Genomic DNA, 23,747 nt, shown 5'->3' with positions numbered 1-23,747 from the left:
AATGTGGGACACTTTTTGCAATTCTGAATTGTGTACCATATTTCTATATGAAACCAAAACAATATATCAACATTATAAGATTGTGAAATCCCCAAGATGTTCCCTTATTAAATCAGAACACAATTTTCAGATATTGTACTCAAAGGGAAAAAGGCACATATATTAGTGTTCCTTGTGCCAAATCGTTCAAGAATTTGTGGATTTTCTAATCTGGGACAGCTCGCGCATTTATGAATCGATTTATAGATGGATAAGAAAATTAATTTATTCTATGGACGGAATTAAAAAAAAAATGTGCCATGTTATATTTGATGTCAGTGTGACTAAAAACTATTTCTTTGACTTTAGCTATCTAGGTAGCTAGTTAGCTAAACCATAAGCTAGCTAACTGGCAAATCATGACAAGGTTTTGAATCCTGATCTTAAAACAAATAATACTGATGCATTATAAGCCCAAAAATTAATAAATAAATAAATAAATAAATACATGTAGGGCATTTAACTTTCCTAATGCATATTTTCTCAATTGAATAATGTAGTATATATGACTGGCCCACATTAGTCAAAACATGCTGTCCCACTTCCGAAACAACCTTTTCTAAAGCGGGACGACAAAGATAGCTTCAAATAGAAAATATTTTAACACAATATTATTGTAACATTTGAAGTACAAATACATCACAAACATAATTTGACAACAATTTAGAACATTGTTTTATTTATAACAGATTTATATCCTTAACAATAATTTTGACTAAATCCTATGTCATTGACCTTTGAGTGGACTTCACGAGGGGTACTTCCTGTTTGACGAGTTTCCCGCCCACATTTATGACATCACTTCCGCAAAGTCACGTGATTTCAATCGCTTGACACCCCTGCATGGATTCAACACCAATCATGTTGTAAAAGAAGAGATACATGCACTGGAGCTTAGGTGTCCCACATGTGAAGTTTTTTTTATTTTTTATTTTTTATTTTTTTAAATGCTCAAATGTGCGTTTTATGTAAGACCTAGCTACTTTCTTTCTTTATTTATTTTTTTAAGTGGATTATTATTCCTATGTTATATCTGTGCTGATACAGGCGCAAAACCCCTGAAATGTCAACAATTATAATCATTGCACAACTTCTTTTAACCGTTTCTTTTTGGTTCTTGTTCTTTTCTTTTTGTTTGCATTTTATTCCTAAAGAAAAAACATTTTAAGTGTGGCTTGTCCAGAATACTTTCTACACCACTTTATCTATCTGTTTGTTGTTGCTTCAAAATAATTCCACACTCGCCTTGTGGTTGTGAAAGGATTACAGAAACATCGCCCCTCCCGGAAATGACGCGAGCCAATCGCAGCACCCAGTGTACGATGACGTCAGCCGGCGTCGTGCAACGCTACTATGTAACAATCGGAACTTTCCGCTCGCAGATTAAAGCGCTGGAATGTTGCATTGTATCATTGGCGTCGGAAAAGCGCTTTGAATGTAATGCGAGGAATGGAACGACTCGTCAGTTTGTTATGCTTTTATTCTAGATAGTAAATTATGCATGAGTACATAGGCAGCCAAGCTCCATGCGTCAATATTGTGGATTTGTCATCCGAAAACATGCGAGAAGACGCGGATTTGACGGGATTTATCCGTTTGGGAAGTTTGTGACAGTGTCCTTATGACCCACGCGCAAGAGATGACATCTATCTCTAATCCATCACTGGGAATACTGCCATAATAATCTACCTGACCTCTCTGAATGTTGGTGTCGCCCACATGCACTGGATTTGGGATTGGAATCACAAGGTGGACGTTGCGCGCATCAGATCCCTGCAGGTTTGTGGAGGATGCTGCCCAGCTGGAGCTGAGAAGATCTTTGGATTCACCATCAAACATCTCCATCTTGATCGAAGGACACATGCAGGCCAAAAAACGCTATTTAATTCTCTTCTCGGTTGGCTTATGTCTCATTCTGCTCATCTTCCTGCATGGACCAGCTTCCAGAAGGAGCCCAAACCGAAGGGATGACCCGCATCCACACTGGCCCCACTTCTCCGATCCTTTACGAGCCTTCATACCCTGGGATCAGACCTCAACCGAGGACTATAATGTCCGGACATCTCCGAGACACAAGAGAGATGACAACCCTGGAGTTGTCAAGTGTGGTATGGACTCCTGCTTTGATTTCGCCATATGTAAGAGGAATGGCTTCAAAGTTTACGTCTATCCGCAACAAAAGGGCGAGAAGATCTCCGAAAGCTACCAAAACATCTTATCCTCTATCGAAAGCTCCAGGTTCTATACTTCTGACCCGGGACAGGCTTGTCTCTTTGTCCTGAACTTGGACACCCTGGATCGGGACCAGCTGTCCCCACAGTATGTGCATAACCTCAGAACTAAGATACAGAACTTGAATCTGTGGAATAACGGGAGGAACCATCTCATATTTAACCTTTACTCTGGAACGTGGCCGGATTACACAGAGGATCTGGGGTTTGACATCGGTCAGGCCATGTTGGCCAAAGCCAGCATCAGCACCGAGAACTTCAGACCCAACTTTGACATCTCCATCCCCTTGTTCTCCAAAGATCACCCCAGGACTGGAGGGGAAAGAGGGTATTTAAAGTACAACACCATCCCTCCTTTTAGGAAATATATGCTGGTTTTTAAAGGCAAGCGCTATTTGACTGGAATTGGATCAGATACTAGGAATGCGCTTTACCATATACATAATGCAGAAGATGTGGTGCTGCTCACCACATGCAAACATGGCAAAGACTGGCAGAAACATAAAGATGCCCGCTGCGACAAGGACAATGCTGAGTATGACAGGTAAGTACCCTAAATATTGGTCTTCTTTGCCACAAAAGTTGTGGCACTATAAAAACTCTCATTAATATGTCATAAATATTAGGCTATATAATGCTTCACAGATCAGTAGTTCATGTACAAGCAAATAAGAATGTACAGTAGTAGCTTTGGACACTTAAAAACTGTGAATGGCATTGCATTTGATAACACAAAATCAAACCAAGTGGTGTTTATTTTAAAGAAAGACAATTTTTCAACCAGTATATTAAACACTATTTATTTATTTATTTATTTATTAGATTTTGAATGATGAAACAATTGACACACTCTCTAAAATAAGTCACATTTAAAAATTTGTGAATGCCATTGCATTAGATAGCAAAATATTAAACCAAGTGGAATCTGCAAACAAACACTGCTCAAGATTTTCTCAGCACTAACTTCACTTTTCTGAGCCGTAATTGCTATTACTTTTAGTTTAATCAACTGGTGTCAAGGTGATTTTTAGTGGATGCATGAAGTAATTTCCCCTCAAGTTCACACAGAATTCCTAGAAGAGTAACCACAGGTGCTATTCAGCACATTAACTATGGGCATGTTTCACTAACATTTAACAACCACAATGCATCCAAATACATGTTGTTTTCATTTTTAACTGTATATCTATTGTTTTATCATTAAAATGTTACAAACTTCTTTTGGTGAAGTGAGTTTGTGCTATCTTGACAAAATAAATGCTGCTTGGTTTGATGTTTTGTGTCCACTGCAATGACATTCACACATTTTTAGTGTGTGAATTAAGTGTCTAAACACTTTATAGGGCCACCATATACTGTAAAACCTAATGTCATTACTGGAAAAATCAAGTTGTCTTAATTAAACATTAGTTGATATGTCAGGTTTTGAGCTCATAACTCAAATATGTATGTTCGTATGTTCAATGAACTTATTTATCTTAAAAATTTGTATACTTAAGATTTGAAGTGCTAATAACTCAAAATGTTGAGGACAAAATTGAGGATATGGGAAGTATCCATAATTCCTTGAGCTTGAATTATTTAATCGTTTCCTTGGTCAAAGAGAACTAATGTGGCCATTAAATAGTTATTTATTTAAATTGTATCCCCTTTTCTCCCAATTTGGAATTCCCAATTCCCACTACTTAGTAGGTTCTCGTGGTGGCGCGGTTACTCACCTCAGTCCGGGTGGCGGAGGACAAGTCTCAGTTGCCTCCGCTTCTGAGACAGTCAATCCGCGCATCTTATCATGTGGCTCACTGTGCATGACACCGCAGAGACTCACAGCATGTGGAGGCTCACGCTACTCTCTGCGATCCACGCACAACTTACCACACGCCCCGTTGAGAGCGAGAACCCCTAATTGCGACCACGAGGAGGTTACCCCATGTGACTCTACCCTCCCTAGCAACCGGGCCAGTTTGGTTGCTTAGGAGACCTGGCTGGAGTCACTCAGCACACCCTGGATTCGAACTCGCAACTCCAGGGTTTGTAGTCAGCGTCAATTCTCGCTGAGCTACCCAAGCCCCCTTAAATAGTTGTTATTAAATATTCATAGAGGTTTTAGCTCTTTTGTAGTATTATTAATGTTGTTGCAAATAGTTGTTTCGTGTGACATCACCATTAGGTTGATCTGTGTCTCATTTGGTCAAGTTGTACGCTGTTAACTCTATTTCAGTTCACCTCGTGCATGTACATCTGAAGTATGGGTTTATATACATTTCAGTGGAGAATTAATTTTATTTATTTTAATGAATGACCTAGAATCAGTTATAATCTTCTTTATTTGACCTGTGTTGTTGTATTATCTAAATTTTAGTCAATTCAACTAATTAAGTAGAAACAACAAAATTTAAATTAAGTCTGTTTGCATTTAGTTACCTTAACTTAAATAGTTTAGTTAATTCTATATGAACACCAAATTATGTAAACTTCATTACACAAGTTTTGGAGATGCCATTACTCAATTCAATTGAGTGATTGAGTTTACTCAATCAATTGAGTAAAGTCAACATATTAGGGTTTTCAGTGTATGTGAATCAAAGTTCATTGAGGTTTAACCATTTAAATGTACATAATTGATCTTTTAAGCATTTTTAACAAATGTATAATAAGGTTATTTGAATGAAAATGAGTTTTTATAAACTTACCAAAACTTTACATATTTGCTGACAGTTTGGTTGGACAACACAAAATACACATTTGTCTAATAACAATCTTATTTGCCAGCAAAAATCAGTTCATTTCATGTTGGGATGCTTTCGAATTATGGAAACAAAACTAGTTCTACTTAATGCAGTGATTTTTTTTTTTTTAAACCCTGAGCTGATGCGTAATATTATAACGTATCATTTCAAATCCAAAGTGGAGTGCAGATGAAAATACTAATTGGTTTTAATGCATGATGTGCGGTCAGTGAGTAGGATGCAAAAGCTTTCAGTGTAGATGACAACCCTGAACCCTCTTGGAATATCTATAGCTCACTTTCAGGATGTATTGCAATTGCTTGGAAGCTTTTTGCAGACGATTCTGTGTCTCGATTTCAATATCAATAACACTGTTTTCATATATTTTATATTTTGTGTGATTGAATTTAAAATTGATGTGTGTGATTACTGTGCTTAATTTGGCACCAAACAGAATTGCAAAAATGATTGTTTTCAAACAAACTATCTGACAGATTTGGAATGACTTGAGGGTCAATAAATGATGACAGAATTTTCATTTTCAAGTGAATTATCCCTTCAGCTTTAAATGCTATACATTCCCACCATTTTTAGCATCCATTTTGGCCCTTTGATTTGAGGCAGGTGTGAAGAAGTCAAACTTTTGCATCCTCATTACATTGCCTTTAACAGTGCTGAACAAACAGTTGTCTCCGTGTGTGTTGCAGGGGCCTCAGGCCCCGATTTCCTGCTGTGTTATTTTTTCTGGTGACCAGGCACTCGTTGAGACATTGCCGGGGGGCTCTCTGATGGATTAGTGGAAACAATGACTCTGGTGCCAGTGAGGGGGAAAGCAGCCTTCCCTCTGTTTGAACAGTGGTTTCCCAGAGCCCCACTCCATCACCCGAGAATGCTTGTGTCCTGGGTGACCCCTCGACTCTATAGTGTGACCTCAGTGCCAACCCGCCTACCGACAGGCTGTTCTGGGTGACTTGTGGAGACACTCACATGCCACTCACCGTAGTCAACGAAATAGTCCTGCCGAAACACAGCTGTCTCCTTACTGATACATAAGAATATTTGTCTTATACATGGTACAATACTCATTATAGGGGTGGTCGATATGACCAAAATCGTTTATCACGATATGAGTAATTTTATATCACAATAGCGAATTGTGATTATAGTAATTTTTCCTGGAGTGGAAAACCAATAAAAATCGGTTAACATAATAAATAACCATATTGTAGTCTAATGTCTATATTTGGAAATTCTAGTCAGTGAAATAAATACTTTTTAAATGAAAACGACTTCCTCTTTTATAATTTTCTCTTTATTTAGAACTTGACAGACAGTCAAAGTTAAAAAGAAAAGAAAAGAAACACTCAATTTCACATTATGCCACATTTCAGTCTGATATGTTTTTTTACCAATATTATTATAAACTTTATTCAAGAAACTCAGGATCTTTTCAAAGCAAAGTAACAAAGAAAATATTACATTTAGTAAAAAACACACACAATGAAAATAACACGTTTTGCAGAAAATAAATGTCAAATACATTTATAAACACTTCTTGCAACAAAAAAAAGAAAGACTGAATTAATGCGAAGCGCGTCTTTTGGCTTTCATAATATTCTTTAGCGTGCTTCATTTTAAGGTGGTGAAACAGATTGTTTGTATTACCACAAGTGATTATCGTTGCGACACAGTTTGCAGATTAATTTTTTCTAATGTGTGGCGGTTTTTGTGAACCTACACCACAGATGTCGCACCTGTTTTAATAACAAGCTCCCCTTCATCTTCTTAACTATTCTATTGATCATATCAGCAAAAATTAATCAAATGGAGAAGTGCAGATGTGCAGTGTAGTCAAGCGCACCTCTGCGTGATGATCCAGGTGTCTGGATTACAGTGACGCTGTCCTGGTACAGTGTGTCAGATCACGGTGACTGCTGCATCCTCCGCTATAAAGCGCTCCGGATCGGCCCGCAAAATCACAATAGACCTTGTTTATGGCAGTGCCATCTTGATTTTTAATGGGAATGACAGCGAAGCTGTGAGGGATAGACTTACCATCTCCTCAATGGCACGAACAATCCAAAAACTCTTTAAACTCCAGTACAGCCCATTGAAGAGACTGTTGGTGTATCCCTCACAGCCTCGTTGTCATTCCCATTAAAAATCAAAGATGGCACTAGCATGAATAAGGTCTTGCAAAGAATCAGCAATGAGTTTGTGGGCGTGTTAGTGCCGTTGCCTGATTTGCAAATATATATTAAAATCTGTATCGATTGACACTTTGTTTGTCGCCATGATATATATATCATCATACCGCCCAGCCCTAATACTCATTTTTATACTTTGTGATGAGCACTCCCCAGCGTATGCCTAATAACCTACTTGGTCTCATAGAAAAACTTTACTATACCTACATTTTTGCAAATTCATTTTATCGTGGATCATTGTGTGTATCACAGCAATTTCCTGGTTAAATAAACACTAGAGGTGCTATAAAAATGAGGACTTTTATTCACTTTCACACAAATCACAAGTTAAATGGCTTACTTTTCACCCTGTTCCTCAGACAGTGCTATCATATGACATCTAAACACTTTTACTAAAGCGTATTACTGGGAATGTTCCAGGTTCAATACAAGTTAAGCTCAATCGACAGCTTTTGTGGCATAATGTTGATTACCACAACAATATATTTAGACTCGTTCCTAATTAGTTTTTTCTCTCCCCATTTTCTCCCCAATTTGGAATGCCCAATTCCCAATACAATCTAAGTCCTCGTGGTGGTATAGTGACTCCGGGTGGCAGAGGACGAATCTCAGTTGCCTCTGCATCTGAGACTGTCAGTCCGCGCATCTTATCACATGGCTTGTTGAGCGTGTTACCGCTGACACATAGCGCATGTGGAGGCTTCATGCTATTCTCCGCGGCATCCACGCACAACTCACCATGTGCCCCACTGAGAGCGAACCACATTATAGCGACCACGAGGAGGTTACCCCATGTGACTCTACCCTCCCTAGCAACCGGACCAATTTGGTTGCTTAGGAGACCTGTCTGGAGTCACTCAGCACGTCCTGGATTTGAACTCGTGACTCCAGAGGTGGTAGTCTCGTTCCTCCTTTTCTTAAAAAACGAGTTTACAGTGAGGCATTTACAATAGAAGTGAATGGGGAAATTTTTGAATGCTAAAATACTCCCTGTTTCAAAAGTATAGCCAGAAGACACAAAGGATATGCGTGTAAACATGATTTTAGTGTGATAAAATAACGTACAAGCCTCTTCTGTGTAAAGTTATAGCCAATTTTACAACATCCTTACCAGGGTTGGGAGGGTTACTTTTGAAATGTATTCCACTACAGATTACAGAATAAATGCTCTAAAATGTAATTTGTAATGTATTCCGTTAGATTAGTCAAGGTCAGTAACAAATTCTAAATACTTTGGATTACTTCTTCAGCACTGGTAGATTTTTTCACTTGTTTTGACTATAAAAACTCTGCCAGTACAGTAAGACAAAATACACGTTAAAAATACATTCTCTGATGCCGAAAAGGTGTTTGATATGGTAGAATGGGATATCTTTTTAAGTTTTTGGAAATATATGGGTTTGGGAAAACTTTTATTGGATGGATTAAGCTACTTTATAGACACCTGGTAGCGGCGGTACAAGCAAATAGATTAATTTCAGATTACTTTACTCTGGATAGGGGCACCCAGCAGGGTTGTCCTCTTTCTCCATTATTGTTCTGTCTGGTCCTGTAACCGCGATAAGAAAGGTGATGGCGGGAGGTGTGGTGCATAAGCTTTTGCTTTATGCAGATGATATTTTATTATTGTCTCCAACCCTTCTAGATCTATGCCTTGCCTCCACAGAGTTAATTTTGACCCTTTAATAAAAAGGTTTTCGAGCGATGTGGGCAGGTGGGCTTCATTACATTTATCTATGATTGGGAAGGTTAATGTTATTAAAATGAATTGTATTCCAAAATGTAACTACTTGCTACAGTCTCTCCCTGTAGATGTCCCCCTCTCTTATTTCAAGCAATTTGATATCATAGCGAAGTCCTTCATTTGGAAATAAGAGTCAATAAAAATGTTAATTGAAAAAAAAAAATACATTCACTGAAAAACTGAAATATCTTATGCAGTGTTGTTTCTAAAACAAGATTAATTAAATTGATCTTGTTTTAAGAATTTTTAGATATTGTTTTCCTGTAAAAATACAAAAAATTATTATCAAGAATATGATTTTTGCCCTAATATCAAAGGTCTACTAGAAAAAAAGAAATTATGATCCAATGTGAATTTTCTTGATAAAAAAATATGATCGTGCTGGTAACGTGCATGTAAAATGGCTTGAAATAGCATTTTAGCTTAGCGTAAAGCTGATAATTTACACAAGGTTTATTTCTATTTCTTCTGCTCCAAACTTACTTCAAACTTACTTCTCTGTCTGCTCGTATGAATGTAACACATCATAAGAAAGTGTTTCACCGCTGTTCAAATGCACTTTGGATCGCATCATTTATATGTATAAATGTTTTCCATCTGAAAGGACTAAATATTAAATGAAACAAATGACAATAAAATGCAAAGTAATCTCTTCAGTAATCAAAATACTTTTTGAATGTAACTGTATTCTAATTACCAATGATTTAAATTGTAACTGTAGTGGAATACAGTTACTTATATTTTGTATTTTAAATATGTAATCCCATTACATGTATTCTGTTACTCCCCAACCCTGTTCGTTACCATGACGATGCAATGTCAACAAACTCTAAAACCCTAAAATGACTGAAAAAATGACACTAGGCCTTTATCACACTTCCGCGTTCGCAGAGTGGAAGCTTCATTTAGTAGCGTAAAACAACTTCGGCTGCAGTCTGTTTCAATGACAGTGCCCACAGCGTGGAATTATTATGGAATATTTTATGTACAGTTCATCTCAAATACTTAATCTAAACAGACCTACCTCACTGTACAATCGTTACTCAGGGATAATGAAGTATAGAAAAATGATGTCATGTTGTTTTATGATTTTAAACCGGATGAATGTGAGTGGGGAGCACTTCACAGAGCATAAGTAATAAACATTGGAGGAATGCAAGAATATAGTACAAACAAGAGTACCTTTACACATTAAATAGCATTAGAACAAGATAGGGGTATACAGTATGTCACAAAAAATTTATATTCCGAGTAAAGATTATACAGAGTATTTGTGATGATAATGATCACATTGCTTTCATGTACTTACTTTTTATAATCTCCATGGATGATATAAGATCTATTTAAAAATGTCCAAATAAAGAAACATTTCCATCCCAAAGCCCAATTACAGAAAATAACTGGTTTAATCGTTGTATACGTGGAGTTGTATCCTCATGGTTTAAGTACGATGATTGAGGCGTCCACCTTCGAGTCGCGACAGAATGCAATGCAAATTAAACATAGAAATGAAGCTGTCCCAGTGTCTTTAACTGTATTACATTTACAAACGGGAGATGAGCATGCTGCAGTTGTGAAAACAATGACATTAAAACACTTAAACGTGGTCTCTTCAGACTTGAGTTGAGCACTTTCATCCCCTGGGAGTGAGCTGAACAGCGTGCGCAGCTCCTCATGAACTGGGAAAACTTTGCGCTGATAATCGCCTCGCTCAGATACTAGTACACATTAAAGTGCTAGATAACACATATGGTGAAGTGCTTTGGTAATCCAAAGAAACGATTAAACAGCTGATGTTCACTGCCAAGTGTATCCAAGTTGGCTACATTTATTTAGAAAAACTGCGATTGTCCATAGACAGATCGATGGGCGGATGTTTGGTTACACTACTATTCGGTGCCAGATATGACGACACGCGGACTGTGATAAAGGCCTATTTAAACAACTTTACAGCTCAAATAATACATGAGTTTTAACAGAAGAATTAATGCCAATGCTTATAGAAAATTATAAGCTTCTCATTCCTTTAAGCTTAGTTATCCTCAGATGTTATCCTCTGTTTAATCATGGAAGGTTAACAACAATTAAAGTGTGTATCAACAATATTTGGTTATCCTCTGTTTAATCAGGGAAGGTTAGCAACAGTTATGGATGGTGTTAACAATTTAATATACTTTTTCTTTTTACAGTTTTTCAAATTTATTTTATTACTTTTTATTCTTATTTCATGTTCTTAATTGGTTTTTATTTTTTTCTTTATCTTGTATTTACTTAAAAATTTATATGTAAAGCACTTTGAATTGCCGTTGTGTATGAAACGTGCTATATAAATAAACTTGCCTTGCCTAAGCGATGCATTTGAACGATTGCCTTAAAACCAACTACATTTACAAGCTTGTTCCTGTGCGATCAAATTGCGCAGTAGTTCAACTGATAGGGCATTGCACTTGCATGCAAAAGACCTAAAGTCCTTAAGAGCACGCGAGTCGACATGTGAGCCGAAAGTGTCATAGAAGCCCCACATAATGACATGGTTGCTTCAGCAATTGCATTTTTCATTTTTCATTTTCATCTCGCATTCGCTTTTATGAGATTATCGATTAGGTTTAGGGTAGGGAGGTAGGCTTTGTTTATTTAAAACTCAATACAGCATTAACCTTAAACTCAACTCTTTGGAAGAAAATTTTACTCTCTTTTAGTGCCATTCAGTGGACATTTCAACTAGGAACTATACCGCAATATGTGTAAGGAACTACGTAATGGCAAAATATTGCCACCGCCACTTTTTTTTTCTTTCATTACATCAGATTCAATGGGAAGACTTAAATATTTGTCACTCTTTAAGTCAACTTTTAAATGCCCTGATTTGTTAGCTCTGTAAATAGTGGTCAACGGATATGGGTTTTTTAATGGTCGATGGTCTAACCCTGTTTTCAAACAGGTTTCCCGACTATTCAGCCCCATCTGCCATTGGTCAAACAAACTGCCCCAAACGGATGCCATTGGTTTAGCCAAGGTTTCTACGTCGGACTGATCGGGATTTGTTTCCCCCTTCTTTTCAATTGTTCGGGCAAACAGATGACCCAATATTCACACCATTGATTGATTAAATGGTGATGTGTTGGGCTGGTTTGTGTGCTCGAACCAGCAGAACAATGTTTTGAAATTGCAACAGTATTTACACATTTGGAGGGAATCAACCTACAAATTTCTTACTTATTGTTGTCTTTTTATATTAAGCTGCATTAGAAAAAAGCATTTTACCATTGATAAATGACACATTTCACCAAAGAAGTAATTCCTTATTGACTAAATTAGCTTTGATCAAAACATTGAATTGTAGTAAACTGCCCTTAACATCCCGAGGCCCGCTGTCTCAAACATTTTAAAACTCAATTTTTAGACTCTTTAGCATGCTTTCATGCATTGAAGTTATCTGTATGGACCATTTTTCTTCCAGTGCCATATGTCAACTTTGAAAAATGCATGCTGTATTTCCATTGGAGGCGGATGTTCATTCCATTCTCATTTGCCACTGTAGCCATCGGCCTTCTCGCCCGCTTGCACTCTGCAAGGACGGATGCTGGAGTTGTTGAACATCACCGTACTTGTGAATGTGAAATGCTGATGGCTGTGGCGCTGAATAATTGATCAGATGTATTTTATTCATGTTATGTTTTTTTTTTTTTTCACTTGGAAATTTCAGGGTGACTATCTATTATTAATGGGTGCATGAAAATCATCTGCATCATTTCTCTCCAGCATTCCAGATTTACTCATGAAAGAATATGGTACAAAATGAGCTTGAAATTTACCCAATTGAAATGTTTGGAAAGTGTGGATTTTTTACAGGTATTTTCTTTCAATTATGGCTTGCAAACACTTAAAATTATGCTTAAAGCTGATGTGATTAAAGGTGCAGCATGTAACAATTTTCATGTAATATTTGCCTTTATTTGCCAATGCAATGCAACTTAAAAAATTAGCCCTTGCCGGACTTCCTAGGTTGCCTATTAAAGCCTGTAGACTGATTTTCATGCGAAGGGAGCGGGCCGGTTTTGCCGGGAAAATCCAAAGGATGTGATGTTTATGCACGCTCCCGAGAGCCTTCTACTGAATCCCGTCTGGCTAAGCGGGAACGTGATCGTGGTCGAGCGAAAACTAGAGTGAACATTGGCAGGGCATTTGATTCCTGAAGAGACCTTTCACTGCATAAAGCATGTGAAATATAGTGCCATAAGGATTGATCTGTGTAATTTTAGCTAACTTGATCTTGCCTGCTAATGCTGACGAATTGCAAGCTACCTTGCTTCGTAACTTTTAAAGAATTTCAATGAACTTCTGTTTATACCAAAAGTCAGGTATACAGGATAAATTTAAGCAAATACGCTGGTTTCTTGATCGTAGTACAGCATTTGACATACAATAGTGCAACATAACAGTGCAGTGCTACAGTAAACTGTCTGGTATAGTTCGGTAGTATGTAGCTGAATGTGTTTATCAGTATGCTATGTTAGCTGGTAAGTAGTTTTAGTTTAGTCTCAAAGTTTGTAGTAAAACAATCATAACTGTGTCATTTTAATTATGATACCTCATCTGTCAGCATGATGCTGGTGGATCACGTTCAGTCTCTTTGTATGTTATGGCATTGTTTTGGCTGATGCTCGCTCGCTCGCGTCCATGTGGAGTGTGTGCACGAGCGCAAGCATGAGCAACAGGTAGCTGGCTGCAGTTCACTTAACAGCCACAGGTGTCATTAATAACAAGGGTTTCTGAATCTTACATACTGCACCTTGAAGTTTTGCAATTAAATATTTATTTTATCCCAGCTTAATATGCAGAGTTTAATATAAGTAAGTTGTCTTCCTTGGGCTGACTTGTGTGTTCAGACCGATCGCTATAATATGATTGGTGAGTGCTCTTTACTAAGGAAGTCGGACACTGGTTGATAACAATGTCTGTTAGGTTACATCACACTGGATTTACACTAGTGCCCTGCTTACACAGCTAATCATCTTAAATAAAACCCAATCCTTTATTAGAATGCTTCTCAATTGGGGCTCTGAAGAAGTGGCTTATACAGAGGAAGTGGCAAGACAGCTGAAACTCACATGCAGTTTTTATTAGTGATAGATCAATAAATCGGCCAGACTGATTAATTTGGCATATTATATAATTATATAATAATATTGTACAGTGCTTGAAATGATTCCAGTCTTATGGGGGTCCCCACCCCTCAAGGTTGTTGGGGGGAGGAGGGGGTGGGTTGGTCGGTGGTGCGCTTAGCGGTCCTGGGGGTGGGGGGTTGGGGGTGGGGGATCCCCCTAAATTCGAGCACTGATATTATAATATATATATATATATATATATATATATATATATATATATATATATACTATACCCTTCAAAAGTTTGGAAACAGATTTCTTGAAAGAAATCGATGATTCTTTTAATCTCAGATGTAAATGCTACCTACGTAAAAACACTACCTTAAACATTAGTAATGCTGCAAATTAGTATTACTGTTTGAAATATATGTTTTATGTTTTTATTTATTTTAAAATTAAAATTTTACCTGTTTTATCAGCCCCATTTTCAGCAGTCAACACTCCTGTGTACTAAGAAAGAAATGTGTCATGGAATTTATTCTAATGTGCTAATTTGGTACTCAAAAACATTTCTTTTTGTTAGAACAGTTGCTGCTTATACTTACTTATATTTATTGATCAATGAATATGCAATACAGTGTCTTTTTTCAGTCACTGAAGTGTTGAGTATGCTTGCAAGTCACTTTACCTGGTCAATGTTTGATTAAAAATTTGAAACAAATCTCTGTAGAAATTTCTAGAAGAGAGGTAAAGGCTTGTCCATGCACTAAAAATAGTCCCTTTTTACATTAGAAATGCCTTTACTGTCAAGTCTAGTAAAATTTATTTGTATAGCGCTTTTCACAACAGGTGTTGTTTCAAAGCAGCTGTACATGAAATTACGCTATGCTAACAGAAAATGAATTAATATAATCCCAATATTAGTTATTTATGTTTAGAACTATTTGTGGTTAAAATTAGTAAACTAAGTAAGTGTTGTGAGTCAATGATTAAACAAAAGGATTCCCGAATTAACTGAGGAAATACACGTAGATGCATTGTCCATTTGGCCGATGAAGGCTTTTGTTAGTGGTTAATTCATTTTCTATGTAGTTAATAGAGTGTTGTCCCTTCTTTTGACCAAGTTGATAAAGGTATAACAGGAGCATCTCAGTCTGGCTGGAAGCTTATGGCAGGTAATTTTGGTGAACTCTATCCTGAGCCCATGCTTCAGACAGTGGCTCATGAAGAATCCCATGTCTTTCAGTTTGCATCAATTCATCCTCTGTGAATTCCATCTTAGTAGACTGAAGTGAAGTATGGCTGGCACATGCTGCAGTTGGTCATCACTCAGTAACACAGAGGGACAGAGATCAGTGAGGTGCATCGCAGTTCAACCGGCCGGTAATTTCGGTAAGGTCTATCCTAAGTCCAAGGTTCAGGCAATGATATATGATGTATCCCATGTCTTATGGTTGGAGTTGGTATCGGTTCATCCTCTGAAGTCCATCATAATAGACTGAAGTGACGTTTGGCTTGCAACGGCTGCATTTAGTCGTCATCACTCAGAGACACATAGCAGTGGAGTCCAACATGAAGCAGGACTGGAGCTGGATCCAGCCGGTTCTGGTGACCTCAGGATAGGAGTCCCGAGGTTGAGACAGGTGATACAAATAGAATAATATTAGCATAGATGCCATTCAATTATTGCAGAGTTATAGATCATGATCAATGTTTCTGGTTTCTGGTTAAAGCAGACCTAACTAAAGCAGCCTAATTGTGAGTTGAAGGATAAATTAGGTGTATGCGTGGCTATATAGATGAGTCTTTAGTCTAGACTTAAACTGAGTGAGTGTGTCTGCATCTCGAACAGTGTTACGGAGACTATTTTTTAGTTTAGGAGCCAAATATGAAATGGATCTACCTCCTTTTGTGGATTTTGATAATCTAGGAACTATTAACAGGCCAGAATTTTAATAATAATAATAATAAACTTTATTTTATATAGCACCTTTAAAGAAACCTCTCAAAGCACTTTACATAGAAAGGAAAAAAAATATAAAAGATAAAAATACAGAGCTTAATACAAATGGATAAAACATGCATCTCAAAACAACTAATGATAAAACACAGTAAATAAATGATAGTATTAAATTAATTGAATACAGTAGTATCTCTAATGATCCTAAATTTTGTGATCGTAATGAACGTGATGGAATGTAGCATGGTAAAATGTCACTTAAGTACTGTGTAGATAGACCATTCAAAGCTTTGTACGTAGTTAACAGAATTTTAAAATTAATACGAAATTTAACAGGTAGCCAATCTAACGATGATAAAATGAGGCTAATATGATCATATTTCTTGGTTCTAGTCAGCACTCTGGCAGCTGCATTTTGAACCAATTGAAGTTTATTTATTGAACTTGCAGTACATCCTCCCAGTAATGCATTACAATAATATATTCTTGAGGTCATGAACGTATGAATTAGTTTTTCGGCATCAGCAATAGAGAGCATGTGTCATAACTTAGTAATATTTCTGAGGTGGAAGAATGCTGTTCTACAAACATTGGTAATTTGATTTTCAAAGGACATATTGGTATCAAATATAACACCCAAGATCTTCGCTGTTGAAGACGATGTAATGGTACATCCATCGAGAGTCAAATTATATTTTAGCTGCTTGTTTTTGGTCCAATAATTAGTATCTGTTTTGTCGGAATTGAGTAGAAGGAAATTTCTAGCAATCCAATCTTTGATTTCATTGATATACTCTGCTAATTTGGAGAATTGTGAATTTTCATTGAGTTTAGAAGAAATATAAAGTTGGGTATCGTCGGCATAACAGTGGAAACTTATTCCATGATTCCTGATATTATCTCCCAGGGAAGCATATACAAGGAGAAAAGCAGAAGCCCTAAAACTGATCCCTGTGGCACTCCATACTTTTTGTTTGATTTGACAATTCCTCATTTACATAGAAAAAGTGGTAGCAGTCTGCTAAATAGGACCTAAACCATGCTAATGCAAGTCCACAATTGCCAACATAATTCTCTAGCCTATTCAAGAGTATGTTGTGATCTATCATGTCGAATGCTGCACTAAGATCTAAAAGCACTAGAAGAGAAATGCAGCTGCGATCAGATGATAAGAGCAAGTCATTTGTAACTCTGATAAGTGCAGTCTCTGTACTGTGATGGGGCCTAAATCCTGACTGAAATTGTTCATATATACTATTTCTCTGTAGAAATGAATATATTTGGGAGGACACTACCTTTTCTAGTATTTTTGACATAAACGGGAGATTTAAAATCGGTCTGTAATTAGCCAGTTCTCCAGGATCAAGTTGTGGTTTCTTGATAAGTGGTTTGATAACTGCCATTTTAAAGTGTCTTGGGACATAAGGATAGCGAGGAGTTAATAATATTAAGAAGAGGTTCTGAGATTACAGGAAACACCTCTTTTAGGAGTTTAGTCAGAATTGGGTCTAACATACAGTACATGTTGTTGATTTTGACGTTTTAATCATTTTTGTTAGCTCTTTCTGACCTATAACAATGAAGGATTGAAGTTGCTCATAGTGAATCGTTTTAGTCATCTGGGGTGCTGTGGCAGACGGATGCGTAATTCCAATTTTGTTTCTGATGATTTCGATTTTATCAGTATAGAAATTCATAAAGTCATTGCTACTGTGCTGCGATGGAATATCTGGTTCAATAGAAGTTTTATTCTTAACCAGTTTAGCCACAGTACTGAATAAACATCTAGGATTGTTGTGGTTATTTTCTATGAGTTTTCTTCTTATGAGTTGTAAGAGACACTATATATATATATGTGTATGTATGTATATATATATATATATACACACACACACACAGTATATATAAAGTATATATACAGTGACGTTCAAGTGTAAAGTACCACCTGTTTTCAGCAGGGGGCAGTAAGCAAAACTCCAGGTTTATAGGCAACAAACCACAGTAATGCTTGTTTGACACTAACGTCAGCATAAGATAAAAACGCGTTCTTGCAATCAAACACAGCCGGACAAGGTGCAACTCTGAATGCAGGGATCTTGAGACGTTTTTTTCCCATTTCATTTCAATCTATGTTTAACTTAAAATAGCAACCTAAAATCACTGTGTTTATGACACAACACATCCATAGTGAGACAATTCAAAAGCATCCCTCTGACGCATATGTACATTAGCACGTCCTTAGAAAAGCCCTTATAATAAATCTTTCTCAGACAGATTGAAGAATTCAGTTACTAAATGGATTACCGTAGACTTTAGGCCAATGAAAGGATTATGATTAATAATATGGAAATAAACAATATATTGCCTACTAAAGCCAATTTTTGTAGTGTCTTATCAATGCTTTACATGTCTACCACAATAACAATGTATTGTAATTATTCTGAATTATTATATTTTATGAATTATATTATTATTTAAATATAACCATAATTATTTTATCATTATAAATTTAGTTATTGTTATTTAAGGACCTTTCTAAGCTAATATTTATGTGATTAATTGCGATTCATTCAATGAATTCTTATCAGCATATCATGTAATTATAATTCAACTACAATTTTTAATTGTTTGACAGCTCTAATATCTTTATAATAGTTGGACATATCTTTAAGTATATGGGTGTATCGAAGGTACATAAACAAACAAACCAAATAGTGGTTTGCCATGTTCAACATTTAGCTCATGCGCTTGTGAAAAACACAGTGTGTGCAGAATCACACCGGACTGTGCCGTCTGTGGTTAAATAAGGTGGAAACAATCCTCTGCCCTTTTTTCCACTGTCTATTATGTGGCAAATCCAGCCTTTCTCTGTCACTAATAACAAGGAAGTTGCGATTGTCTGGATTCAGCGACTGAAAATGGCAGCCGTGCAAAACTCCACAGGTCTGTTTCTGACAGTGTTGTTGAGATATGAATCAGTTGTCTAAACGTGTGTTCACGTGCTTTTGACTTTGTCACTGAATGAAGTGAAAATTGTCAATTCGGAGCATTACATTCCATTTGTTTTCTTTGTATTGCAAGACTACTGAAGCTGCGGATTTGCATGAACTATGCTTTCTAAGTTGTCATCTACAAACATTGAGCAATTGACTTCTGAACAGTTTGGTGAAAAACTGTTGAAAGAATTGTCTTAATATGTCATCTTTGATTTTATATGAACAGACAACTTATTCACATTTGATTCGCATTCAAAAAGTTTCTCAGAGGATTTCTGCCTCTTCCAGATTAAAACCTTTATTATTTTGTCTCTTGTCAGTTATAAAGGAAATACTGATTTGAAGCCAATTGTCTCTTCTGTAATGCAGATATGATGACTTTCTCTTCTTCAAGCAGCTGTATGTACTTGAGCTCTGCAACAGCTTTAATAAGATGCACTTAGCTAGACAGCAGACTTTTTACAAATCAACAGATTCTCCAATCCTGCTTCAGTGCTCAATTACGGCTGGAGTTTTGCACAAGCTCTGGATATTGTGTTATAGTGGGACTTGAATATTTTTTAGTGTGAGCATTCAGCTTTGGATAATAATGGTAAAACCTTCCGCTTTATTAATCAAAAGCCTGTTGTTAACGTTGCTGAAAGTACTAAGCATTTTTAAAGAGTTCATATCTTCATATCATGATTATAAACAGCTCAAATTAGAAAAGAAATGGCAAATTACTTAGGCTGTTTGCTCAGTAAGTGGAGAGTTTCCCAGTCGATCAGCTTTTATCATTTGCTGTCAGTCATGGATGAAGTTGATTTGGATTTCTGTTTGAAGCACAAGTAAATGCCAGAGCTCTTGCATTTGAAAATTCCAGTGAGATCTTTTTTACTCATAAGAAGCATTTGATTCATTTCATTCTTTTGCAGCTTCACTTTTTCCTTCAGATGATAGTCTGATCTTTTAAGCCTTTGAGGCTTTTGTCTTTGATTAAATCCCCTTATTCTAGAAATTACTGTGGTGTTTGTAAGTTTTCTTGAGTCTTATTGTTGACTATTACTGTTGCTTAAGCTGATGCATAGCTTTAGGAACGAGAAGGTCATGGGTTTGATTTCCAGAAATGGGTATACAGCTAGCATATATTACTTGAATAAGTCGCTTTGGATAGAAGAGTCTGCCAAATGCAAAAGCCACCCACAACATCATAGCATTGAGGTGACAAGTTTTGCATGGGCAACAAGTGCCACTCATTTTCTTCACACATATTAAAACACATTAGTTTTATGTTCCTTTTTCAGTTCCAGAAGTTCTTTTTTGAGGACTTGTTCAGCAAATAATGTGGTAGATGTGGCTTAAAATGTGTCTAGTTTCACACTGCATGCTCTAAGTTAATGATGGTGGTGTAACAGTTCCACAGTAACATGAAAATAGTATTCACAGGCCAATGTGTCCTGGGTCAAGTTTGCAGCTAATGTTTCAGTCGGAAGTAATGATAGTTTAGACGTCCTTTGCACTGTGAATGTGGAAACCAGATGGGAAAAGCCATTCAGATGTGTGGGAAAACACACTGAAACCCTTCCTGTTCAAAAAAGGCATGAACCAGGTTGTTCAAAGCATTGACGATTCATTTCAGTGAACCAGTTAAATGAACCAATTCACAACAGAGTTATTGCTCAAGTGTTGCCAGAAGTCCATTTACTTATATTTTTTGTTTTAAAATAATTGTTTTCATGTTGTTTTTGATGTATATGCTGTTATTAATTATTGTATTGTTAATAACAATATTAAGAAGAACGTCATGAACAATGTTTTTTCCAATATTAATAATAGTATTCATTGCATAAAAGTGTTGCCAGAAGTCTTCATGCGGCATTTCCGTTAAAAATTGTTTTTCTAATGCTCCGTTTCAAGGTATTCAGTTATAGTTTTCATCAAGTACTGTGTTGTTGTTATCCCAAAATTTTTGTTTATAACAATGTTGTTCCCAATATTGTCCATGTGCGGCATTTACGTTTCATTTTTGTTTTAAAATCATTGTTTTTACTTTGCTACTGCTTACATTGTGTTTCGAGAGTCAGATGTTGATCTATGCAATTGCTAACAAATAAACTCTACAATGTTGCAATGCAACGGTCAAACAAAGCGCATGTTGAACTGGCTGATTTGATCAGAACTTGTGTAGACGAAATGTTATCTGTGTCAACAAACATATGGCACTTTTTAGGGCAGGCAGAGCATAAGGCTAATGACACAAATGACAGGAATATAAATATATGGTACTGGCCTCAAATTCAGTGAAAAGAAAAACTGAAAAATTATTCCAATGCTTGTAGGTTCAAACCCTTGGCACCACTGTGCAATTGGGTCCAAAAGTAACACCCCTGTAGTAAGTGTACTGTAACTCACTCTGGATAAGAAATCATCTAATGAATGACAAACAACAATAACCAGTTGGTGTTTTATTTGTTTCTCATGTTGTTTTGCATGTCATTTGCTTTATACTGTTGCCTACAGTTACTAGTCTCTGTAATGGGAGGGGGTTAGAGCAAACGTGTTGGCTCCACTGTGGCAAAGCTTGAGACGTGTATTAAACAGCTCTATAAATACATCTCATAGAGCGACGTCAGTGTGTCCACACATCATACGGCTAGCATGTGTTTTTCTCTTCTCTCTTCGCGTGACGTGAGCTTTCAGTTTTACGGTTAGCATTTGATCCCGACTGGCCACAGCGGATAGTATCTCACTGCTCACTAGCTGGGAAATCAGAGTGGTGGCTGGTGCTTGTGTTTGGGATTTTGTGCTAGATTTAGTGCCATGGTCAAAACATTGTGGAAATATTTTCGTCTTCTGAAAGCTAGTGAGGCTTTTGTTTTTGGATTTACCTCATTTAGTGTTTTTTAATGATAAGGCCAGGGACAGATTTTCAGTGTCAGAAGTGAATGTTGATTATTTGATTGGTAACAGTGGGAAAGAGAAATACCTATCTATCTGTCTGTCTGTCAAGTCATTTTTATTTGTATAGCACTTTTCACAACACACATCATTTCAAAGCAGCTTTACAGAAAATCATGCATTAACAGAAAATTAAACTGTAATATCTATAAAGTCTTAGAGTCATCAATGTGTAGTTTGATTAAATGTGATTGTAAATTGTGTATAAAAATAAATAATTATATAATTAAATAATAATTGTATTTAGAAACCCAGTGAGCAAGCCGAAGGCGACTGTGGCAAGGAACACAAAACTCCAGAAGATGTTGGTTAATGGAGAAAAATAACCTTGGGAGAAACCAGGCTCACTGTGGGGGCCAGTTCCCCTCTGACTAAACATCATGAATATAATGCCAATATTAGTTATTTATGTGCAGTGCAGGTCATGGTTTAAAATGAGTGAACTAAGTAAGTGTTAAGGGTCAGTGTTTATACAAAGATTTTGTATGAACTGTAAGATTAATGACTGATGTCTTTGAAGTTCATCCTGGATTAACTGCAGAAGTTCACATAGATGCATTGTCCTTTGTTAGTTGGACGATAAAGGCTTTTGTTGACAAATAATTGAAAGTCTATGTATTCCACTTTAAGAGTGATACAGGCAGAGATCAGTGAGGTGCATCGCAGTTCAACCAGCAGGTCATTTCAGTGAGGTCTATCCCATGTCCAAGGTTCAGGCTGTGGCATATGAAGTATCCCATGTCTTATGGTTGGAGTTGGCATCATTTAATCTCCAGAAGTCCATTGTAATAGACTGAAGTGATGTCTGGCTGGCAGTGGCTGCGTTTAGTCGTCATCACTCAGAGACACATAGCAGTGGTGTTCGACACCAAGCAGGAACGGAGCTGGATCTGGATATGAATCCCGAGGTTGAGACAGAGAAACAAGTAGAATAATATTAGCGTAGATGTCAGTTAAATGTTTTGCAGTGTTACAGAGCATGATAAATGTTTCTGGTTCTGGCAGACCTAACTAAAGCAGCCTAATTGTGAGTTGATGGATAAATTAGGTGTATGCCTTGCTAAATAGTTGAGTCTTTAGTCTAGACTTAAACTGAGTGAGTGTGTCTGCTTCCCAAACAGTGTTAGGGAGACTATTCCATTGTTTAGGAGCCAAATAGGAAAATGATCTACCTCCTTTTGTGGATTTTCATATTCTAGGAGCTATTAACAGGCCAGAATTTTGCGATTGTATTGAACGTGATGGAATATAGCATGGTAGAAGGTCACTTAAGTACTGCAGAGCTAGAACATTCAAAGTTTTGTACATAGTAAAAAAATGAATACGAAATTTAACAGGTAGCCAATGTAACGATGATAAAATGGGGCTAATATGATCATATTTCTGCTGCATTTTGAATCAATTGAAGTTTTTTTTATTGAACTTGCAGGACATCCTCCCAGTAATGCATTACAATAATCTAGTCTTGAGGTGATGAACGCATGAATTAGTTTTTCGGCATTAGCAACAGAGAGCATGTGTCCTAAATTAGTAATATTTCTGAGGTGGAAGAATGCTGTTCTACAAACATTGGAAATTTTCAAAGGACAGATTGGTATCAAATATAACACCTAAGTTCTTTGCTGTAGAAGACGATGTAACAGTACATCAGTCGAGAGTCAAATTATATTTTAGCTGCTTATTTTTAGAGGTTTTTGGTCCAATAATTAGTACCTCTGTTTTCTCGAAATTGAGTAGAAGGAAATTTCTGGCCATCCAATCTTTGATTTCATCGATACACTCTGCTAATTTGGAGAAAT

The 23,747-nt window shown here is 36.7% G+C and overlaps 1 protein-coding gene across 1 annotated transcript in view; it reads left to right on the top strand.

The window, feature by feature from the left end:
* Positions 1–1,404: 1,404 nt before the first annotated feature.
* LOC127453101 (exostosin-1a) overlaps positions 1,405–23,747 on the top strand; it is a 104,218-nt gene continuing 81,875 nt past the window's right edge. The window contains exon 1 of the mRNA XM_051719200.1: positions 1,405–2,814. Within this exon, the coding sequence (XP_051575160.1) occupies positions 1,742–2,814 (1,073 nt within the window). The 5' untranslated portion in view covers positions 1,405–1,741. The remainder of the gene's footprint in view (positions 2,815–23,747) is intronic.

The sequence above is a fragment of the Myxocyprinus asiaticus genome, chromosome 15 (genome assembly GCF_019703515.2).
Source record: "Myxocyprinus asiaticus isolate MX2 ecotype Aquarium Trade chromosome 15, UBuf_Myxa_2, whole genome shotgun sequence".
Lineage (NCBI taxonomy): Eukaryota > Metazoa > Chordata > Actinopteri > Cypriniformes > Catostomidae > Myxocyprinus > Myxocyprinus asiaticus.
The sequence above is the reverse complement of the archived record's forward strand: the minus strand, read 5'-3'. Positions and strand labels throughout refer to the sequence as shown.